General features: G+C 34.0%; 1 protein-coding gene across 1 annotated transcript; it reads left to right on the top strand.

Moving 5' to 3' along the window:
* Positions 1 to 12,661: 12,661 nt before the first annotated feature.
* On the top strand, positions 12,662 to 16,072 carry LOC110038751 (pentatricopeptide repeat-containing protein At5g66520-like). The gene is made up of 3 exons (XM_020743642.1): positions 12,662 to 14,525; positions 15,355 to 15,506; positions 15,771 to 16,072. Exon 1 carries the CDS (start codon positions 12,796 to 12,798, stop codon positions 14,434 to 14,436), a length of 1,641 nt encoding a protein of 546 aa, XP_020599301.1. The 5' UTR covers positions 12,662 to 12,795; the 3' UTR covers positions 14,437 to 14,525; positions 15,355 to 15,506; positions 15,771 to 16,072.
* Positions 16,073 to 24,753: the final 8,681 nt, after the last annotated feature.

The following is a 24,753-nucleotide window of genomic DNA, read 5'->3' as shown; positions in this document are numbered from 1 at the left end:
ATTTTTCAAAATTTAATTTAATTTATATAATTATTGTCATGCAAAAATAGGATTTTTCAAAGAAAATTCCTAACTTAACCAAGGTAAACCCTAATCTCTTGAAATTTTTGCTGGAGATAGACTTAGATTAGAGAATCCTTTGAACCAAATTTCATGATTTTTTTAATTTTATTTAAATTTAAAAATTATTTTAAGTTCTAGGGTATTTATTAGATATAAAACATTTTAAATAGGAAAAATTAAGTTTCATATTTTTTAAAAGTCCTCCTGAGGTTAGAGAACTCAATGAAGAAGATTTTATATTTTTTTTGAATTTTATTTGATTTATTGGAATTATTTTTAGTGAAAACTCATTTTTAGCCTTTAAAAATTATTTTTTAGCTTTGAAATTCAGTTTCTTTATTTAGAAATTCAGGAAAAATATTCTAATTGTTCTTGAGTGCTTAGAAAGAAATTTAGAACATTTCCATGAATTTTTTTTTGTGATTTTTATGGATTTTTAATTATTTATTTTTAATTATTTAAAAATTTAAAATAGGCTAAAAATCAAGTTTTTATTTTAAATATCATTTTATTTTTATTAAATACCCCTCGTCACAGAGAACTCAAAAAACTAAATTTCATAGTTTTTTTATTATATTTTGATTTTTAAAAATCATTTAAATTCCAAAAGTGGTATTTATCATTAAAAACCAATTTAAGTTTTCAAATGGACTCAAAATATTTTGAATTTTTTATGATGAGTTCTCTAGATCATAAATCACAGTGGAAATTGAAAATCAAGTCATTTAAATGTCTATATTTTGTAAATTTAATTATCTTAGCAATTTAGTATTTATAAAATTTAAGTGCATCTTAAATGACTTGGCACATAAAATTATTTCCAAAAAGGGTTCTCTGGTCATCATAAACCTTCCAAAATTTTCTTGAATTTTTCTAAGCAACATGCTAATTTCCATGATTAATTTAAGCAAATAATGCTTATAAACTTGAAAAATATGATTCTTTGTCTATAGACCTTCTCTGACTTTGAAAAAATTAGACAAAGTTCTCTAAGACAGAGACAACAACATGCTAAAATTTCAAGCCATAGTGATGTGCATATATGCTTGGAGAATCAAAAGAATACTAACCCTAATTGATTTTTAAAAAATCAAATATGCATCAAATGAACACAAAACTTAATCCACATTATTCTCCTCTGTTCACTGAGAAAGTGAGTATTTTTATTTTATTTTTTGTGATTTTTCTTACACCAAGAAATGGCTTTTTTAAGTTAGGGGTTATTTTCTGAATTAATTAAATCCCTATTTATCTATTTAAATGTGCGACGCCACCTCAACCTACGGCAGCTCCGAAGCTCTACGTGGCGCGCTCCCATTCTACGCGACGTCACTGTCCACCTCAGTGCTGACTTAGCCCGCAGTTTATGTTCTGAAGCGTTGTCTGGCTTGATCTCGAACGTCCATCCGATACACGCCCGATCGATCGGCGCTCTGTCATCGTCCTCGATAGTCTAGCCCGAGAACCGTCCATCTTTCAAGCTTGATATCTCCCTCATTTCTCAACCAAGTTAAATGATTTTTTTTAAATGCTCGTCTAGACTAGAGGAACATATCTATATGGTTAAGATGCCATGAAATTAAGCCTAATCAAATGGTCAAAACACTCAAAACAAATGGAGAGTTCAAATAGGCTCGGGAGTAAGAGAAGTTTTATACCTTGGCTCTGAGAAGTGAAGCTTCAATTAGAGGTTCTTGACAAGTTTGTTGGGATCCAAGGAGGCTAGGTATTGAGCCTCTAGTCTTAGTGTAAAGCCAATTTGACCAAGCTCGATTTCAGGTGTTGGTCTATAGGTATGGTGGAGGCTATTTCAGAGGGTAATATGATGGGGCTTTGTCTTCTCTTTCTGTTGTGAAGGTGTGGGCACAAGCAATTGAAGTTTAGTGGAGTTTTTAGAGATGTCTTGTTACTGCTCTAATTTTTAAGCTCAAAATTAGGGTTACATAGGGGGAATCAAGGCAGTGGAATGAATGGAATGGGTTGTAGAGGTCTCAAGGAAGCTCTCTCTGAGAAAATTTTAGCACACCTTCCATGGCCGTAGAGGTGAGTTTTTTATAAAAATGGCCATGGTGTGGCTCTCAGGGCAAATGTTTGGGTGAAGTGTGGTGCTTAGGTGGAGGGCAGAGGAGCTCCATAATTTGGTTTGAGTGAGGTGGCCTCTGGGTTTGATTTGGGTAAAATTCAAGAGGGGGTGGACCTCAGTTTTGGCTTCTCCAGTGACTAGGCTGGTCGGCCATGACAGGGGGAGGAGGCTGGGATCTCAGGGCTCTAGGGGAATCTGTCAAAGAAATTTAATGCAATGGGGTTTAGTTTTGGTAAGGGTATCTTATGCATGTGCGTTTGTGGAAGTAAGATCCCTTAATTTGGGGGACTTTTGGTCCATGGCTTAGTTTAGGTGGTTAGATGGGTTTTGGCTCAGTCTTAGGGTCTAACCAATGGCTGAGGTGGACTTAATTTGATAGCTTTAAGGTGGTTTGGTCATGTTTAATGCATGGGTTCAAGTGATCAAATTTTGTCAAAGTTTGGGTTTGGGCTAGATTATCCATGTCAATTGACCCAATTTATTGATAAATATTGTGTAGATGATTGTTATGAAGATTATTGGTGAAGTGTTGAAGTGATTTTGAGTTCAATTGGTAGGTCAATTTGAGGGATTTTTGAAATTTGGTCAATTTGGTCATGTTGGGCTAGACATGGGTATAGGTTGGGCTAGCCTTAGGCTAAGTCCAAATTAAAAGGTTCAAATGATCAAGGGAGATGTTTTGAAGATTTTTTATTAAGGGATGGAGTGGAATTTTTGGGGCTAAGGCCATCAATTTGGTGAGATTTTGAGACGGCCAATTTGGGGCTTTTGGACTTAGGTTGAAATCAAATGAAATTGAAGTCTCACCAAGGCCAATTGAAGGTCAATTTTGATGTATGGGGATGTTATGAAGGTTTCTTAACACAAATTGTGCCCAATTGAGTGGGCTATGGGTTCAATTTGGTGGAACCAAGCCATAGGGCCAAAATTGGGTTTTTGGTTTAGCTCAAAATTGGGTTTTTAGTTTAGCTCAAAATTGGGTTCAAATCATGGATCAATTGAGCTAGGATTTGGTCTATATTGTTCACATCAAGGGTGAATTTGAGTTTAGAATTGAAATTGGGGTAAATTGAGACCAATTTGATAGACATTTGGAGTGATTTGTGGAAAATATGGGCCTTTAAAGGGCAATTTGGGGGTTTTGACCAAAGATGGTTAAATTGGCCAAATTGGGTCATGTGATAGTTGAAAAAAATAAAATTGGGAATATTTGGGAACTTTTGTGAATTTTTAGAATTTTTTGAATTTTGGGGTAAGGAGGGGTATTTTGGTAATTTTGCCAATTTTGGTGATTTTGGGTAGTTTTGGTGTTTTCAAGGTGTTTGAAATGATTTTTGAATCAACTTAAGTATTTTTGGTAGATTTGGAAATTTTGGCCAAATTTGGGGTCCCAAGGGTATCTAGGAAATTTTGGGGAATTTAGGGTCAAAAGGCTAGGTTGGGTGTCTTGGTAGAGTTGGAGTGCAAACCATCATCAATAAGCCATGGACCAATGGAAACCCCATTTTAGGTCCTCTATGTAGTGGTCTTAGCCAAACCCTAGCCTAGGGCTAGTGGGTTTAGGGGACCACCTACATGAGTCTCCCAAAAGTATCAAGGGACGAGAGCCTAGAAATTCTGGGTTTAGGGTAGTGAGTGATTGTGAGTGTAAGTGATTACAAGTGAGTGCCTTAGCCCTAGACCAACACCCAGGGTAAACCCTAAGGTCCAGCAGTCCTAAGGGTAACTCATTAAGTTCCTCCATAGTGACCCCACCTATTAAGTGCTAGAGGTTATGACCAATATGTGGAACTTCAAGTTGAGTAAAGAAGAGTGTAGAATTTCTAATGATGAGGGTTCCATGTCTAGTTTTCTAAGAATAGTTAATAAAAAAGTCCTATGGCTAGACCTTAGGCTACTAAAGAGGAAAAACTAAATCTCAACCAAAAGTGAGGTCAAAAGGTGCATACCTCTGCGAAGGAAGCTCCTACCAAGAGGAGGTTCGGTGAGCAAGGTTGATGGTGTCACCAGACGAGAGGGAGGTGAGGCGAGCGAGACTTTGATCATAAGAGCAGGAGCATAACTTGCCCTTGGAGGGGGAGCTGTTCATGCAAAACATTTAGGGACTTTATCCCTTTTAAATTCCTTTTTTTAATTATTCAATTTTTTAATTATATTTTCATGGCTAGATTTGCATTTTTTAACCCGTACATGAAATCATAGAAACATAGGTGTCCTCCCTAGGTAAAATCAATATTTGGACACACTTATGTTTTATGTTCCATCATTCAAATCATTGGGAAAAATTCGTCCATGAATGAACCAATTTTATCCAGTTTCACATGTAGCATGACAAATGAGGTATGTCAGTCCAATTAAAGCCCTCCAATAAGCAAAATGTTGACCTGCCTCAACCCAAGAGACAATAAAAGTCTAGCAGAACAACGCCAGCAACATGCCTCTCAGCAGGTGATGGAGGGCCTCAAACTGAATGTCATGAGCTCCAAGAAATTACAAATGCATAAATCATTGTTCCAATGTACTCAGATGGACATCCCACACATATGACATCAAAAGTGATGCCAACAAAGAGTCACTCAATTACCACTAATATTATTGTTTTCCTATAAATTTTGGTATTTTAATAATGTGGTTCATCTCAGTTTCTTCTTAGATCTGATTTAGGAATGGTAAGAGTTATAGTAGTCTAACTGAAATTTATATAACATACTTAGTTTTCTGACATTTAGGAAATGTACTAACAAACTATTGAATACCATGTTCATGTTTAGACAAAATAATTGAGCTCTAACTTGAGTTGAAGTTCATTTAACGACCTCACAATTGTATATTGAGTTGGAGTGTAGCTTTATTTAAACCTACATTTTAAGCTATGATGAAACTGTTAAAACAATTGAATGCTTAATGTATACTAAACTATTTTGAATATAACCTTTAAGAAAATCAATTGACTTGCTTGTAATATTATCAGGAAGCTGCTACATATCTTGTAAAGGGTGCATTTTTATTTGAAGCTCCTTAATTAATAAGGCAGTGTGTTGAGTGAAATACATAAGTTTTCCCTCCCCCAATGAACAAAATTGAAATATTCTAATTCTTAATTCAAGGATAAAGTAACAATTACTTTATTTGATGATCAAATTTTTTACTCAATTGTATAATCAAATCACAACAGCTTCACTAAAAAACTTTTATATATCGGTGTTTGTATTACTTATTGTATTAAGTTTTTAATACTTTACTAATCTATTGAAATAGCAAAGTGGGTCCCCTATAAATACTATCACTAACAAACTGCTTCTTCTAATGGTATAAATCTCCCTTGTATATGCGGATGCTATTTTTGCTTATTTGGGGAAACATTTTTTCCAAAATTATGATAATGAGCGTGATTACATAAGAATATTTCAACTATACCAATCCCATATGTATTTTTTTCAATTATGAATGGTATAATGCTAAATTTTGGAATGACAAAATGGATAATGATACCATTGCTTATTTTAAGGCATAAAAGATAGCTTGAGATCCTTCAATCCAAAAAAAAAATCTTTGGTTAGCATGGTTGTCTATAGGGCAGCAATTGTTGCATAATCTCAAAAAACATTTTCTATAATAGCTTGTTAGACATAAAAGCCCTCTTAATTGCTTTATTGGTTTTGGTAAATGCCAAGTTGGAACTTCTTTAATCTTTTCTTAACTTGCTTCCACACCATAGGTTGAAATGATATGATTAAAGTACTCTAATTGTGATATTCCAAACCAACATTTTGAAGACTATATATATATAATGAGTGAGCTTATTAGGTTTGAAAGATAATACAATGATGTTTTATGCATTCATTTGCCATTTTGCTATTTATTAGTATGCCATAAAACAATACCTATGCAAATCATAATAGGAATGGGTGAAGATTACTATTCATCATTGATTGAAATTTTATTGGGGCATATGTCAACACAAACAACATAGCTATAGATTTGTAATGTCCTTCATGCACCCTAAATGTTATTTTAAATAGATCATCCTTTATCATTGAAATCAGATAATAGTTAGAGTACATATCTAAATTTGAAAATATTATCCTACCAAGTAATTCTTCAATCAACTCATTTACAATTGGCATAGAAAATACAATTGGCATAGAAAATCTATCTAACATATTGACTTTTTTAGAGCTCAGTAATTAATACAAAACCTCCATGTTACATCCTTTTTTACTGGCATCACAAGTGAATAAAAATAATTGGTACTTTCAAATATAATACTTGTCTCAAACATTGCTTCACCATATTCGAAAGTTATATTTGCTGAAAACATGGATAACAATAATGTGAATGTTACTAGTTTTTCTCCATCTATGAATGGAGTACGATGATCTAACTGATCTTGAGGGACAAAGTTCTAATGGGTTTTGAAATATTATTTGGTGTACCTATAATATTTTTACAAATTTATAGATTTACACAACTCACATTGTATGTTTCATTTTCAATTGTCATAAAATATATGAAGCCAATGTTGTGGTAGGTAGTATTATTTGGAATTATAAAAAGCAAATTGAGAAAAAGGCTTAAGTATTATCACAAATTAGTGTAATATGCAATCATTCCTAATAAGATATCATAGCTAAATTCTTATAATCCATTAAGCAAGGGCTCAATAATTCGAGCCATTTAACTTCCAAGACAACATCAACTCCTTACACTTGAACAATATAATAATGAATGGTGAATACATGTCCATAAATATTGGTTGGCACTTGTGGCATAAACTAGAACACTAATTTTTCTGTTTCCCATTAGCACCTTAAAGAACTGAGACTATTCAATTGATAACCTCAAGCGTTACAATAGTCTTGTTAGTGAGAATTGCCTTATTATTATGAATTTATGTGTTGATCCACCATGTATTAAGATTTATACCTTCATATTAAAAAAATTGACTTCTAGCCTTAACTTTTGCAGACTTTGACAGCTTGTTACAACATTCAAACTTATTTTTGTTTAATGTTCGCCCACAAGAATGTCTTTTAAAAATTATATATATTGATCATTCATTTATTCATAAATATTAGTTTCGGATTGTAAACAAGGGGAGTCAAGCTCAAGCCATAATGAACTCCAGTTTGGCTTGTCTGTGAAACAGGCTGCTCAAAATTTTGTTGGATCCACACTATAAGCTCGAACTTAGCTCTTTAATTTATTTATTAACTTGAGATCATAGGCTAGCTGAAGAAAGCATTGCTGAGGCCTGACAGTGGAAGATGGAGCTGCTGGTGAAGTAGAAAAGCAGATTTACTCCTAAATCATGGCAATTGAAAATATGTAAAAAAAATATAATATTTTCTATATTTAATTGATTACTACAATGCTTTCTCTTTTTTTTCTTTTATGTTCTTTTTTTTTTTTTTGAGAATTTTGAGGACCACACCTTGCTTTTCATTAATAAAAGGTCAAATACAAGGCAACAAAAATAGAAGAATGTAGAAATCTAAGAAAAGAAAAGCAAAAATAATAAAATATATATAAAAAGAAAGGATAGCTTAGACATTCTCCCAAGCAACACAATAGGAGGCACTATTCAAGGAAATCCAATGGATCAATACTGACGAAGTTCACCAAATGAATATAGAAGAAAATCAGCTTGATTCACCAAAAAACACCAAGGGAGCAGCAAGAATTAGTTTATCTTGGATCCAAAGCAAAAATTCATGTGTTACAAAGATAGAAAATTTCGTCCATATAGAAGACAAAAAAATTCTTCCATCGATAACCACAACTCTCCAAACCAGCCACCACAAAGTAGAGAGAAAAGGAAAACAAATTATTAAATAATTTCAATAGAGAGACAATCCATAATGAACCCATTATTGCATAAAAAAAGTCTTTAATATGGGAGGGAGCAACATTCGTGAATTTCCAACTACTTTTCTCCTTGATAGCTAATTGAATTTTGAAAAGAATATTTTTTGTTCAAATCAAAGTTTTAATACTCTATCTATTCTTTTCAAACATATAAATTTTGGAGTGATGAGTAGCAAGAAGAAAGAATTTCCTGAAAATTTTGCAACTAATCGTTTCATAAAAAACCGTTTGTTGCCTTAAGGAGCGTCATTGATGGAAAAAAGGCCAAAAGGAATACCGTGCTTTAGGATTTTAAAGGAAAATATACATTAAAAAAATTTACGAGAATGTAACTCTTGGTAGCAATGATATAAAACACATTGAGAAGAGGCCAAAATGCCCCTAGAGGCCAGAATATCCATTATTTTGAGCCTATCAACTAAAATCTTCCACATAAAGGCTACAAAATTGAAAGAGTGGAATTTATACCATATATTTGTATGCCAAGAAGCAAAAGGAAGTCCATCATTTAAATAAAAATAAGTGTCCCTGTGAGAATAAAGATTTTTACCCATCCAAGCACAAACAACCAGAGAATCCAATATAGACAGTTGGAGGATGAGAGCAATGCATTTAGTAGGGGTGTTCTGAGAAGTAGAGAGATTCTAGGAGTGATCTGTAACAAAGTGAAGCAATAAAGCATCCCTTGTGCAGTCGAACCAAATGAAAACTTGTTCCCAATCTTTCATAAAGTGAAGTAACTTCTAGCCCAGGGACATAGAAGAAAAAAAATATTATTTATTGTGACATTAACTGTGAGGCCTCTTTTAAATTTAGTAATTAGCTTTTTGAGGTAATTCTACATATTAGAATGCTTATTATTTATTTCAAAAAATAAACAACCCAAATTTTGAAGCACCAGTTAGAAAGAATGGAGTTGTAGTTATAATCTCCAAATAGCCTTGTCCCTTCACAAAGCGTTGATAGAATCAATATTAGGTATCCCCCCCCCCCTTCCAAAATGCTTAGGTTTGGTGGTGGTACTCCAAGAAATGGAATGTATACAGTTAGTGGAATTATTAAATTGAATAAAATATTCATTAAAGTAATTTCCTTCGTAATTCCTTTAGGAAAAATGATAGGTATGAACCAATACAATAAATAATTTCATATGGTGTAGCTTAGCAGTTGAAGCCTTCTAAAAAATGATAAAGTTTTTTTTTTGCTTCCAACACTATGATAATGTGGAAGCTTCTCCATAATTCTATTACAAGTAAGATATAGGTTTAACAAAAAAAAATAATGCCCATGTATTTCCAAGGCAATAAGTTTTCTTAAAAGCCAAGGATATTATAATACAATGCTTTTTTTTTGTATGGGGACAGATTTAAAGAAGCATAAGGTTAATTAGGATGTATTGGCTCTGAGATTAGAGAGCTCATAGAAAGAATTAAGTACCAAAGGCAACATAATATTCTTTTTAGTTGAAATTTTACTAAAAATAAGTAAGCATTAAAATAAAGAAGATGACTAATATTCCCCTCTGGTATCTGCCAATGTAAATCCAACCATATAGAAAAAACATCCTAGGAGATGGTGAAAAGATAAAAAGATAAAGGGCATCTTTGCCTAAGACCAGAGGATATGGGGAAGTAGCACTCACCATTAATAATAATAGAGTAAAGTACCATAAAGATACATGCCTTAATCTAGTTAATAACTAGAGGAGAAAAGTTTATTCTCTGTAATCTATCATAAATTAAGTTTCCATTAACACAATCAAAAGCTATTCTAGATCAACTTTGCCCTAAAGCTGTTGGGATGACTAAAAGAATTGAATGTATGAAGTATTTCATTAGAAATCATGATGTTATTCGCAATGACTTTGCCATAAATAAAAGCTACCTGGGAAGGAAGAATGATGCTGGGAAGATTACATTTGAAACTTTGAGCCATTAAATTAGATATTATTTCATAAATAGTGTTACAAAGAGAAAAAGGCTTGAAATCATTGAGTTTTAGAGTATGGACTCTCTTAAGGATGAGAGTAACTGCCAATTTTTTAATTCTTTCTAGTAAAGTAGAAAAAGCAAAAAAAAAGTGTTTAACTGTATTAATGCAAGCAGATCTAGTGTTGTTCCAAGTATATTTGAAGATATGTGCATTAAAGTCATCATGACCAGGAGACTTGAAGCACTGATTTGAAAGAAATCTTATTTAATAGTGTCATCATAAAATTTAGCAAGCAATAAGATGCAAACCAACTATGAGAGCTTTCAACCAATAGGTATAAGTGGAGAAATGATTGATGAAGTGGCATGGCAATTCATCAAAGTTGAAAAATTGGAAATATCCTAATTGGATATACCCTCCTAAGAGATAAATCAACCATTGTCAGATTTGAGTTCCCCTATGAAGTTTCTATTACTTCTAAATTTGATTTTTTGATACAAAAAATTTACGACATCTTTCTTTTTTTTCAAGTAAGCGCACTTAACTCTTTACTTAAACCAAGTGTAAAGCATAGAAGTAACTCCACTAAGCTTATCATGAATCTCCAGAGATGAAATATGAATTTGAACATTTTTGAGTGTTTTAATGGAATCTTCAATGAAGTTAGAAAAGTTCCACTTGACTTTAATGAGAGCCTTTCTAACATTCTTCATTCTATTACATAAAGCTAAGTGCAGATCAAGATCCACTGGATAGTTCCAAGCAACATATATAATGTTATGAAAATTTGGGCAGTATTTCAAAGGATTCTTGTACATAAAACTGCATCTTAGATGATAATTAGAACTAAGAGAAATAAGAATGGGAGAAACATCTATAGTAGATACCTGCATGATTTTAAAAGAAGATAAAGGGAAATTTCTAATCCAATGATCATTACTCAAGGCTTTGTCCAATAAACATATGATAGGATTGCCAAATTGTTAGTTAAACCAACTAAAATAAAAAATAATATTAGGCAATATAGTGAGGCCTGAATAATTGATGCAAGAATAGAAGTCCGCCGTTTTACAAGGGAGGGGGGGGGGGAGCACTTCCAATTTCATCATCTAATTTTTGAATGCAATTAAAGTCACCAAGAATTAATCACTGAGAAGAAATTGAATTAGCCAAAGAAAAAATAGAATTCCACAGTCCTTTTCGTTGAGCTGATCTATTTTCGACATAAACAAAAGTGATACAAGAAGAGATAGAGTTGGAGTATTTAATGAGACTATGAATGTATTGAGGCTTGTAGTCCAATATACTAAAAGAGACATTAGCCGAATTCCATTTAATCCATACACGTCCACCACTGGAGGTATAAAAATTATGCACATTGCTTTCATTATGAAAGAGATTCAACTGCTTTTAAGAAAGAGGTTATGATAGAGAGGAGGGGCGAAATTTAGTCTCTAAGAGACAGATAAGGTCTAAGTTGTTGTCTGACTAATTTCTATAATTACTGATTCAAATGTCACTATTAATCCCTCGTACATTCCAAATTGCAATGTTAGGATATAAAAATAATGAATTAATGAGAGGGATCAACAGTGCCACAACAGGCACAACAAACAACCTTTTTGGGAAAGTTAAGCGACATGTGCCACAATTTTATTTTTATTTAATATTATAAATTGTTATTAAGTTAAATGCTTTTACTTAAGACATGGGCCAAAGCTAACAAAATATTATTTTTGCGGAGCACGCTCGCGTGATTTTGGGTTCCAAGTTCCATTAAACTTGAACGTAAGCAAGTATAATATACGAGCTTGAGTTTGAGCTCATGCTCAAGTTCGTGGTTCCATAAATTTGGCTCGTGAGCTCATTGACGAGTTGAGTTTGAGTCGGCTTATTAACTTACTCGACTCATTCAAACCCATAGCTATAACGAGTTTTAACTGACTCAACTAATCAAGTTATCCAGTACAATTTCTTAACAACTAATACACAATAGAATACCTCAAAGAGTCATATAACTACAAACAAAGTCCATTCGTGCTCGTTGTCTTCGTGTTCTTCTCCTATTATCTATAGTTGTTGCTGCTGGATTCATATCAACATGTCTATTTGAATTCTCACACACAAAGTATTATGAAGTATGATGTTTTATTGCTTCAGTAATTGCAAATTTTATTTTCTTTTCATAAGATACAAATTTGAAATGCATATGAACTTGAGGTAAAATTGTTAGTCAATCTTAACATTAAAAAGTTGGATGTTTTACATATATATATATATACCACTCAATTCTTATGTATCACATATCATACATCTAAACTTCAATTTTTTCATACTTACCTTTCCAAGCCAAGAAAGGGTGAATGTTACATTTTAAATATTAAAATGGTGGTATGAATGATTTGAGTGGCCTTAAAAAATAAAAGTAATGTTTTGGACTTGAGATGTACAACGACAGTCTCAGGTGTTATGTACAAATTTGGACTTTGCCGCGTTGTTTTCTTGTGTTTCCTATCTCCTTACCTTTCCAAGCCAAGAAAGGGTGAATGTTACAATTTAAATTTTAAAATGGTGGTATGAATAATTTGAGTTATGTTTTGGACTTAAGATGTATAACTACATTCTCAAGTCTTATGTACAAATTTGGACCTTGCCGCGTTCTTTTCTAGTGTTTCCTATCTGGCGTTGTTTTCTTGTGTTTCCTATCTCCTTCTTTGCTTCATCTTTCAAATGGGCCTGCAGAAACTGGCTCAGTGGCTTCCTGAAAAGATACAGGGCCTGCTTTGTACACTTATCTTCGCCGACCAAGCATCATTTCATATGCATTTTTCCCTCTCCAACTCCCAGGCATGAAGGGAGGCATCGCCAGAAGAGTTATAGCTTTATCATCTGAGCAACATCCCCATCAATTCAGTTCATGTTCTTCCCTACCATTCCTCTCCATCCTGGAGAAATGTTCATGCTTGAAAGAACTGAAGAAGATCCACGCCCAAGCCATCATCTCCGGCCTCTCCCAGTTCGCTTACATCACAAGCCGGATCCTCGCTCGTTACACCGAGACTGGTGACATGGACGATGCCTACCAACTCTTTGATAGCATTAATTCTCCTACTATCTTCAACTGGAACACCATTATCAGAGGCTTTTCGAGGAGCTTTGAACCTGAAAGGGGCCTATTTGTTTTCATCAAAATGAGGCGCACCGCAGTCCGGCCCAACATGCACGCCTTCCCCTTCGCAGTCAAGGCTTGTGGTGCTATCCTTTCTTTGTCTCAGATTCACGCTCTGGTTTTTGTATTCGGTTTCAATCTGGATGTCTATGTCACCAGCTCTTTGATTAGAAACTACTCCAATTTTGGTGAGATAGAGCTTGCTTGCAGGGTGTTCAATGAATGCTCTCTGAAAAATGTTGTGTGCTGGACAAGCCTGATTAGTGGGTATTGCAGCCATGACCTTCTTGACAGAGCAAGACAACTGTTTGATGAAATGCCTGAGAAGAGCGACGCCTCTTGGAGTGCTATGGTTTCTGGTTATGTGCAAAACAAACGTTATGAGGAGGCCATGGAATTATTTCTTGAGATGAAGGGTTCTGTATCCGCAAATCTTAACATATCACTTCTTGTGAGTGCTTTAAATGCTTGCTCTGCTGTGGGGGTTTTTGATGAGGGGAGATGGATCCACTCGTATATTGATTTCAAAGGATTGGAGTATGGCCTTGAACTGGGTACAGCTCTATTGGATTTCTATGCGAAATGCGGATTCATTGAGAAAGCAAGGGAAGTGTTTGATAAAATGCATGGCAAGGATGTGACTACTTGGAGTGCCATGATTGCTGGTCTTGCTATGAATGGTAATAGCCATTTTGCAGTTCAGTTTTTCTCAGAAATGTTAAAAAGCAAAGTTCAACCAAATGCTGTTACTTTCATTGGACTACTCACAGCTTGTAATCATGGAGGTCTGGTTGATGAAGGGATTACCTATTTCAAAGATATGGTTGCAATTCATGGGATTTCTCCTTCAATAGAGCACTATGGCTGCATGGTTGATCTTTTAAGTCGAGCTGGGAAGACCAAGGAAGCTGAACGAATGATCTTATCAATGCCAATTGAGCCTGATGGGGCAATATGGGGCTCACTGCTTCATGGCTGCTTTGTCCATGGAGACAATGAGTGGGGGGAAAGAGGGGGAAGCCATATTATCAAGGTTGAGCCAGAGCATCACGGGAGATATGTTGGATTGGCTAACGCTTATGCTTCCATGGGGAGGTGGGAGGGTGTGGCAATGGTTAGAAGAGCTATGAAGGAGAGGAGAATCATGGCCACAGCTGGCTGGAGTCTGGTTGAGGTTAGTGGGTCTGCCCATCGATTTTTGGCGAATGATAACACACATCCTATGGTTCATGAAATCTATCAGATTCTAAGTGACCTGACTATGGACATGGTGTTAAATTTGAGTAATAGTTGTGAAGGAGGTTTTGAGATGGTCTCATGAACAGTTTGATTTAGCTCACTCCTGGTGGGGATGTGCCAATGCTGCAGCTGGATGTTTGACATGATTGTTTAAGCTTCCAAGATAGCAAGGTAAGCGAATTGTTCTGAATTTTCTTAAAAATTTAAAATTATTGAAAGCTTTAAATGGTTTGATCTCTTTTCTAAGGATTGCATTATAACATATGACTTTGACACACGATTAGCATCCAACTTCCTTGCATTTGTAGTAATTAAATCATGACATTTGCTAAATATCTATCTGTATCTATCGAAATTTCTAAACAATCTATTTTTGCGGGAAAGAAGATGGGTTAATTATGAGAGGGCTTCTGATTTTTACCAGAAACTATCTAGCTATCATGCTTATCCCATCATCCTCTTTCTGATGTTCATTCTAATGGTCTTACTGGTTCCATAGTTGTTTGGTACTATGATAATAGGAGAATTCCAATTTTTTTCAGAGTATTTGTAAATTCATTTTAGAGCTATCCTTTGCGAGGGAAAATGGCACTGTAATTTGTGATGAACTAGAAGAGCACGTGTTAGCTTTATATTTTGTGTTATTTTATTGTGATGGGAAGAGATAAAAAGAACAAGAAAGAAAGGTAAATACGAAGAATGGTAATACCAGCGTAATAAAAAATGTTAGATAATGCTTTATGGTTCAATTCAGACTGTCTAAATCTCCTCACAATGGAACCTATATAATTCTATGCTATTGTGGGGGTTATTTTCTCTTTATTAACTGTTTCAAAAAGTCAGGATTTGAAGCAAACAGTACATTCTAGGCCTGACCGTATAAAACAATCATCTCTTCTCCCAAGATTAAATGGCTACTACATTTTGTAGTTGGCATAATATAAAAACTACTCTAAACTTGCCATTTTGATTTTCATCACCCTTTGTCTTTCTAAATCAGGAGAGATGTCAACTGGCTTCATGTCTGCAATTCCAACGGCCAGAACTGGCTATGCTGGATTGAAGACAAACTCTTCCAGGTTCCAGCCGGAAGGTAAAGTCTTGTGGCAATCACAATCAGTTTCACATGGGAATAAAGTTTACTGCATGAAGGTATTCATCTAACTCCAAGTTGTTTCTTTGAGTAACATTTTACAATAAAGTTGCCTCATTATAGAATAAGGTGTCCTATATTTTTGTCTCTTATGCATTGGAATTATTTTTATCTCTATTGTATTGATAACCTTCAGTTTGATTGTGCTTACAACTCCCTTCTGTAAGCTTTAACTGCCTGAACTCATTACGCCACTTTCATGATCAAGTTAATGTTGTGTCTTCTCAAAGCTAACTATTACAATATGTTTTTAATGTCATCAGACATGGGATATATCAACAAAGGGTTTCATGAAGCTATGATACATGCCTCCCACACATCCATGAAGAATCATTTGCAAAGGAGGTGGAGTACATGGTATCTTAAGAATGGATTCCTTGCTTAAATGAGGTAATTGTATGCTTCTAGTGAATCTTTTTTAATCAAGTCATTTTTCTTTTGATGATTTAGGCATATTAGGATATTATCAAAGCATAAAATGTAGCTAGCAGTTGGTATTGGTTAAAACTAAAGTGGAGTGATGGAAGTTGACTAGTGATTTGTGATCAACTAATGGCAGTTCATGATGAGCAATAAAAAAGGTTTTTAAACTTTCTTACATTTTCTTGAAGTCTCAAGATATCATTTTAATGAAGAATTGACTTTTAGTTTTATATATTACTTTAAGATGTTAGCTGGCTTCATTGGGAAATTAATCAACATTGCAACCTTAAGTTCTAATTAGAATTTGTAGAGTGATCCTCAAGGTTCTAAGCATGAGAATAAGCCTGAAAATTTTCTTTCATGATAAGCTTGCGTGCATTAATGCACAGGTATCTACAAGGCCAAGGAATATTTTAAGATCCCACGGATACATCAAATAATATACCCAAAAATATATATATATATATATATATAAGGTGAAAATAATTGGAAATTCAAATCCAAAAATCTTTACAATATGGTCCTTCCAATGAACAGAAAGAGTTCCTTCATGTAAAATAAAGGGGCTTATCTTTGTGATAGGGATACTTGTTTATCATATTTTAATGATGGTGGCTTGGTTTTGTTAACAATTTTGGCTATAGAATTTGCTAGGATACGCACAACAAATAAAATTTATTTTTTCTTTTGATAAATAATGCTTCAATTTCAAAAAAATATAATTTATACACTTTGTTAGTGAAAATTGTTATTTTTGATAGTTTAAGTTGAAATTTTATTATGATTAGATTTTAAATTCACTCTCAATTATAAATAAGTGCAATATGGGATATGACTGTGTGCATGTATGCACTTTTAAAGTATTGGAAGCTTTTTTTGATTGAGTGCATGAGTTTAGAGGATGGGGACTATCAGGCTTGTTTTGTCTTATAAGTGTAGATGCTAATCATGATTCGGAATTTAATTATAAATATTGTTATTGCAATTAAAATATAGAAAAATGCAAACAAAGATTGCTTGGATGTATAAAGAGAAGAAGAGAGAGAGAGAGAGAGAGACAGCACAAAGTTTTTCTTTGACTTTGTAGTATTATCCTGAGATGTTAAAAATAAGTTTGTGCTACAAATTTTATATTGGTTTTATAAATATGAACTAGAAGAGTATCCTCTTAAGAAACTTTTTAATGGTCATCTATTGCATTACTAATCAGTTAGTTGGAGGTTCTTTCATAATTCTTCAAAGTTTGCCGCGTCAAGACATAATGAGATGGCAAATGTAAAATATTTGTAGTGGCTAGTGGAGGGCTTGTAGAATGTGTTGTGCCAGGTGAAGATGTGTTGCAGGTGAAGACATGGCATACATATATTAAAGGTAGAGCCCAAGCATAATGTTGCTTTGGTCATTGATGTCTAGGTGTTTGAATGAAGTGTGTTACAGGACATGTGAGACCCTGGTATCATCAACACTCCCATTGAGATAGCGTTCCAACTATTCTGAGCTCAAGTCATTGAGTGGAGGATTGTTTGGTCAATCCAGCTATCATTATGTGTGAAGCTAGCTATGCTTGCTACAATGGTATAAAGGATTAGGCTGATAACTTTTGCTTGGTCAATGACGGCTTTAAAATATTGAAGGTAAATTTTGTGCGACACTGGTAATCATGGATGCTAATGGACACACTATGGAATACATTTATTGTGGTAATGAGTTTCAAGATGAATTAGAGACAATGAATTAGAGCTATCATTCCTCCATTGTTCTCCTCAAATTGAGCCAGGGAAAATACGAGTTCTCACCTCCACTCATCAAAATCCCAAATTGATCACTCCACATGCTTAAAAAGGCCCTAAAATCACTCCCTCAACCATTTTTTATTCTTATAGAGTCCTCCAACCCATTCCAAGACCAAACCAAAGGGGGTTTTGGTTAAGGTCATACAAAGTGCTCAAATCAATTCAAATTGGCTCTATGGGAAGCTTTGTGAGCTCAAGGCGATCCTTTCCAAGCATCTAATTGAGGACATACCTTCGGACAAACGTATAAGCTCTAAAACACAGTAATTGTTCTTGGCTTTGGCCCTTCTAGAATAAAATCTTCATTTTATGATATTCTAGCCATAGGATCCTCACCCTATGATTCTAGAGATCATTTTGGACGGAAGGGATCTTTGAATTAGCATTAAAATTGCTTAGATCCATGATTTTTCTTCGAACGGATTGCGTTCATTATTCCTGTGGGGATGATGAATGAATGTCATGCATTTTTGTGGATTGGAAATGGAGGGCCACAATTAACTGAAATGGAGATTCGTAGAAAAGATCAACACATGGGATCAAAGGCTGACTCAGTGACCCAGTCATTGACGAGCGAATCTGAGGACGCCATGTGGAGTTTAACAGCCGTCTATGGCAAGTTGGCAGGCATGTCGGATCCCGTTTTAAATATAAAATTCCCCCGTTTTCTGAATTAATTAAATACTGAAAATTAAAATAAACTTTGGAAAATCATAACTAAATAAATAAAAATCATAAAAATATCAAATAAATTACTCTGAATTCAATAAAACACGGAGAATTAAAGAAAAATAAATCAAGATAAACTAACTCATTGTAAACTCCTAGTTTTATTAAAACAATTAAACAGTTAGAAAATATTAAAAATAATTAAAAAAAAAGTTTATAAATAAAATTGGACTATTTTGCTCTTCCCCACTTCTATACCTTTGATTTGAATATTTGAAAATTAAAACGGGAAAATTTTGAATTCAAATAATCATTAATCAACAAAACAATAAAACCTTGGTAAAATTGAATAATTAAAAGTGATTAAATGCTTATTTGTAATTTCCCAAAATTAAAAATATACCTTTATTTTTTTTTAAACTACAAAAATTAATCTCACAAACTTAAAACTTGTGAAATTTGATTCTAGACCACTAATGAAAGGATAAACAGTGAATTATAAAATCTAAATGTTTAAAAGTAGATTTGGGTATATTTGCAGCTCTCCTCAAAATTATGTCACTAACACTTAACAAATTGAATCATTAAAATTGAAAATTCAATCTACTAATTCAACTCACTTATCAAACTAAAAAAAATAATAATAAGCAACTCTCAATTTGAAGTAAAGTGATTTAAGTCAAAAATGGACATTTTACAAATATACTCTTACAAACTAAGGGTCTTATGGGGCAGTTGTAGTTTATTAATAAGCTGCTGCAAAATAATCTGTTGTTCAAAAAGCTGCGGTGATTATTACTATTTTTTTTTCTTGGAAAAGCCAAATCGCAGATAGAAAGCTGTCACCGCATCTAGCCAGGAACGATGTGAAAATACTGATTTCGGTGATTTGAAAACATAGTTTTTTGAATAAGCAGTCAAAATGCAGTTTACCCAAACAATCTTTGGTGTGTTTTCAAAACGCATCACACTAAATTAGCTGCCCCAAACGTGTCCTAAAATTCCCATAGCTTTTTTCAAGAACACTCTAAATTGAATAAAATAGTCACCAATATATCAAGTGAATAAAGGAGAAGGAAGATATTAAAGAAAAAAACTCATTAAATAATTTTTAATAATTTTAAAATAATTAAGTCACTAAAGAGTGCAATAATCATAACATTTTAAATAAACTTAGAAAGACCTAGAAATTTTAGAGGTTGTTTAAATAATTATTCTGAACATCTCTATAAAACTTCCAGGATTTTGGAGGTTATTTGAATTTATTTTGAATTTTCAGCCAAAAGACAATTCTTTTAAAAATTAAATTTAAATTAAGAGACAATCCTATTAAAATAAAATAAAGATTAAAAATAATCCTATTAAAAATCAAACAAAAGTAAAAAAAGTAAAAATCAAAATACATTAAAACTTAAAGTGAACCTAATAATGAACAAACAAGTAAAATTTTAACATATAATCTACTCCAGATCTATAGAGATATCTTGGTCGAAGTAACCTATGACTGCTAACAGGATTCTTGTTGTCAGATTAAGCTAATTTTCTGTTTTGACTAAGTAGATCAGAGACCACGACAATCCGAGATGATGAAATCATGTAATCTTGACCTAGTATTGTCATCATTTTCTTCTACTTTATAATATTCCTTTTAGATGTTGTAAGACCTTGACCCTGGCCTTAGCACTATGTCAAGTGGGATCATTGTGTTGTGTTGTGCTTTATGATTTGTGTTTGTTTTGCTCGTTTGACATTTGTTTAGGACAAGTAAATAGCTATATTTTCTTTATATACTGTACGTTCTTGGTATACTGGTTTAGGTTGTTGTAGTTTTTTTTTACATGTTTCTAAACCGCTATAGTAAGCTTACAATGTGCTAACTTTATTTTGAAGAGCAGCTGTAATAGCCTAGGTTGTCATACTAAGCGTAGGTTTCATTTTTGCAGCATCGTTCTCTTTCTAGAGTTAGTGTGTCTGTCGCAGTTGGTCAACTATTAACATCCAAACTACTAATGGGAAGATGAACAAAAAGCAAATGATGAACCTCAACTAAACCAACAATGATGTTCAAATGACATATTTGATCGACGAGTCTGACGTAAGTCCAGGACTGGTACCCTTTTTATCATCTTTATTGTTTTGTTGTATGTGTTTGATAGATCAACCAAATTTTAGGTCGGTCTTTTGTTTGTTGTTTTTTTTGTCTGGATTATTATTAGGTTCATTAATGACTAAATTTTCTACCTTAATAAACAATTCCAACACGACCTTTCAAAAAGTAAAGAAAACTCATGACTAAAAATAAAAATAAAGAAAATATTGCGTTAACACCTTAAAAATTTCATAGATTTAAACCACCAAAATTTATATTAAATAAAATTGAGTAGAAACATATTTTTGATTTAAGAATAGCCATGAAAAGATAACTTTAGGCATATGCGTTTCATATTGCATCATTTTTCTTGTATTCAATCCCTCACTCATTGTACGAAAAAATGGTGATTTACTCTTTGAGGATCACGAGCCTTTGCATATCCTTTGGCCTTATAAACATTTTTTTTTTAAATTTATCATCAAGGATTTGCAAACCTGTACAAAACTTGATTTATTCACTCGACACTAAGAGTTAACAAAAATAATAAAATACTTGAGTGCGATGAGCATTCAAACTTTAAGTTTTGAAATTACAAAAATATATTTGCATAAGTCTTATTACATTATTCATACCATTTATACCTAAGCAGTTTGATTTTATAATTGAGTTGTAACATGTATTTTTTCTAATAAATAATAACATATCTTATCTTACATTCATTGAGACCAACTTTGCATGATTTTACTGTGGTAATGACAACTTTTTTCTGACAGGGTTGTAAGTTCATTACATATTTGATTGTTTTTCTTGTCTTGTCTTCCTTTTGGACTAGATTATGAGGTTTCATTTTTTCAATGAATTTTCGCTTCAGTTTTAGGATCCCAAGATTATTTGTTTAATTACGACGTAAATCCTGACCTCTTAGGCTTTCTCATGACCATATATAGCGTGAGCTAAGCTCTAAACGTGTAATAAAGTGTCAGTTGAAACATCAAATAAATCTCTTTCAAAATCACTAAAGTCAAACAATAGGATAGTTGAGATGTCACTAAATTTCTCAGTATTTTGACATCTCCTATGCTCATTCGTTTGAGTTTCATAAATAAAATGTTCCACTATTGAGTCTTTCCCTTTTGATATTAATTGTGGAAACTAAACATAGAAGTTTCTTGAAGATTAAACGACAACCAGAATTAAAAGTTTTTTTAAGTAACTTTTAATGCTTAAGATTAATTAATTATAGGGTTTGTCATTATAGAAACTTTGAAACCCGGATTAATTTAAAACTTATCTAATCTTCAAATTAAATGAGAGAAAGATTTGTTGATTTTAATCTTTGACCTTGAAAATATCCAAAAATTTTTCATTTAAGTAATTGAACACATCATAAAGTGGTATTTCTATTTCTAGAGATAACATATTATTTTTGATGTCGTGTTTGATTATTTGAATAATAACATTTTTGAATTTGTATGGTTTCAAATCAAACAAACGACCAAAAATAAAATCGACAACCGTTAACCGGAGGTGGGAGCCTTCCCAACCCATCAATTGACATTTATCGGTTATTGGAGACAGGGTGCACAGGCTTTTCTCGAAGAGGACCTTTTCAATACTAAGAGATTAGATGATGTCAGTTAGCGATAAAGGATATTATGATGCGTCCAGAGAGTTAGAATACCAATCCTTATCGAGGTCAATCGGCTTGAACCTATCGTCTGAGCTTGTGCTTACCTTCACCCGCTCATCATGCATTAGAATCCACTTGAATGGGAATCCCTTTAATTTCTTCTAAGATGGAAAAAGTGGTAAGTTGCTCCCTCTTTAGTAGCCTAAGGTTTAGCCATAAGACTTTTCTGTCGACTATTCCTAGAAAACTAGAAAAAGAACCCTCACATTTAGAAACTCTAAACTCTTCTGTGCTCAACTTGAAGTTCCATATACTGGTCTTAACCTCTAGCACTTAGTAGGTGGGACCACTGTAGATGAAACTTAAGGGGAGTCCCATAGGACTGCTTGACCTTAAGGTTGACCCTGGGTGTTGGTCTGGAGCTAGTTCACTCACTTTCACCCACTTTCACGAACAACCCTAAAACCTAAATTTATTGACTTTGATCCCTTGATCTTTTGGGAAATCATGAAGATGGGTCCCTAGACCCACTGACCCTAAGCTAGGGTTTAGCTAAGACCAGTACATAGAGGACCAAAATAGGGATCATAGAGGACCACAAAATAGGGATTTCATTGGTCCATAGCTCATATAAGGTGGTTGACACCCCAGTTATACCAAAATATCCAACTTGGCCTTTTGCCCCCAAATCCATCCAAATTACCTAAATGCCTTTGAAACCTTAACTTTAACTAAAATTCCCAAATTCATCCAAAATTTCCAAACTTATTCAAAAATCATTTTAAACCATTTGAAACCATTTGAAACTACCCAAATTGCCCAAAACATCCCAAAAAATTTTAAAATTACCAAAATACTCTCAAATTTGCCAAAATTACAAAAATACCCTTGGTAGCCCAAACTTTTTCAAAACCCTCAAAATCATTTCAAATGTCCCCAAAACTAATTTGAACCCTTTAATTGAACCCAATTTGGCCAATTTGACCACTTTGACCAAAAAAACCCCAAATTGCCTTTAAAGGCCCAATTTCTCCAAATTCACCTCACATACCTATCAATTTGGCCCCAATCCTCCCCAGTTTTAATTCTAAACTCAAATTTATCTTTCATATGATCGATTCAAATTAAATTCAAGGCTAATTGGCCCATTTTTTGAGCTCAATTTTGATCAAAATTAAACCCCCAGTTTTGACCCTATGACTTAACCAACCAAATTGAACCCCATAGCCTACGCAATTTGCCCCACTTTCTAAGACTAGTCAATAGGAAAGTCCTATGGCTAGACCTAGGCTACTAAAGAAGTTTTCTAGACCTCAACCAAAAGTAAGGTCAACAAAACCACATTCAAAATCCCCAAATTGGCTGTCTCTAAATTCTACCCTGCCAAAATTCCACCAAATTGAATGACCAAACTCCAATACTGGCACCCAATTTATGTTGAAAAATCTTTATGACATTCCTTTAGACCATTTTGAACCATCAATTTGGACCCAACCCAATCTTAGCCTAACCTAAACTCAAGTCTAACCCAACACCCCCAAATTGACCAAATGCCCAAAATCATGCCCAAATACCTCCAAATTGAACCTCCAAACCAATTCAAAATCACTCCAAATCTTTTCTAATCTCCTCATGACAATTACTCATTCAAAATTGCTCAATCAATTGAGCTCAATGACATGGCGAGCTCAACCCAAAGCCCACATCAAGCCACTTGACCCAAATAGACCCTTTCACCTAAATTGACTTAATCAAACCAAATTGGTCAACCAAGGACCCCCACAACCACTAAGCTCCTTCTATGGACCAGGTTGAACCATCCTAAATCCATCTAAGTGAGCTATTGACCAATGGGATTTCATCCCATTTTTGGGCCTTAACCAAGAAATATCCTCCATCATGACAAGCCATGGAGGGTTAATCATAATTAACCCTCTCCCTGGCTCACCTGACCACCTAATCACCTCCCCTGCTCTGGCTAGTCACCGTGCTGGCCTAATTGCCGGAAAATGCTAAAACTGAGAGCCACCACTCCTAAATCAAACCCAATTTTAACCTTAGAGGCTAGCTTACCTTAACTGCTCTTTAGAGCTCCTCAGGCATCCACTTAAGCCACTCTTTGTACCTATCAACTGGCCCTAAGCTCCACCTAAGCCCTTCTATTTAAACAATCTTCTCCATGGCCAAAGGAGAGGTGTTCCAAATCCTTAGGGAAACTCTTTCAAAATCTAACTAGAGACTCCAAGCATTCCTCAGCTTAAGCCAACCATTTCCCCCTCTGGTTCCCACTGTGAGAGCCCAAGTTTGTGCTCAAACTTTCAACTCAGATTATGACATCTCTCCACAGTCCACCAAACTCAAATTAATTGTGCACACACCATCCATAGAGCAAGAGGAGTTGATTCCCCATTAAAGCCCCCTCTGAAACAGCCTCTAGGATAGCTCTAGATCAACACCTGAAATCCACCTTGGTCGAAATCATACATAGACAATTCACTAGGGCACAAAACTTCCTCTAACTAGAGGTTCGTTGGCCTCAACAAAAGCTACCACAACCATCTGATTGAGGCCTCCTCTCTCATACAAAGGTATTGAGCTCTAACTTTAATTTTGAGCTTGGATTTCATAACCCGAGCTTA

Source organism: Phalaenopsis equestris, unplaced genomic scaffold (genome assembly GCF_001263595.1).
Source record: "Phalaenopsis equestris unplaced genomic scaffold, ASM126359v1 Scaffold233707, whole genome shotgun sequence".
Lineage (NCBI taxonomy): Eukaryota > Viridiplantae > Streptophyta > Magnoliopsida > Asparagales > Orchidaceae > Phalaenopsis > Phalaenopsis equestris.
This window is presented reverse-complemented; position numbering and strand designations above follow the sequence as displayed.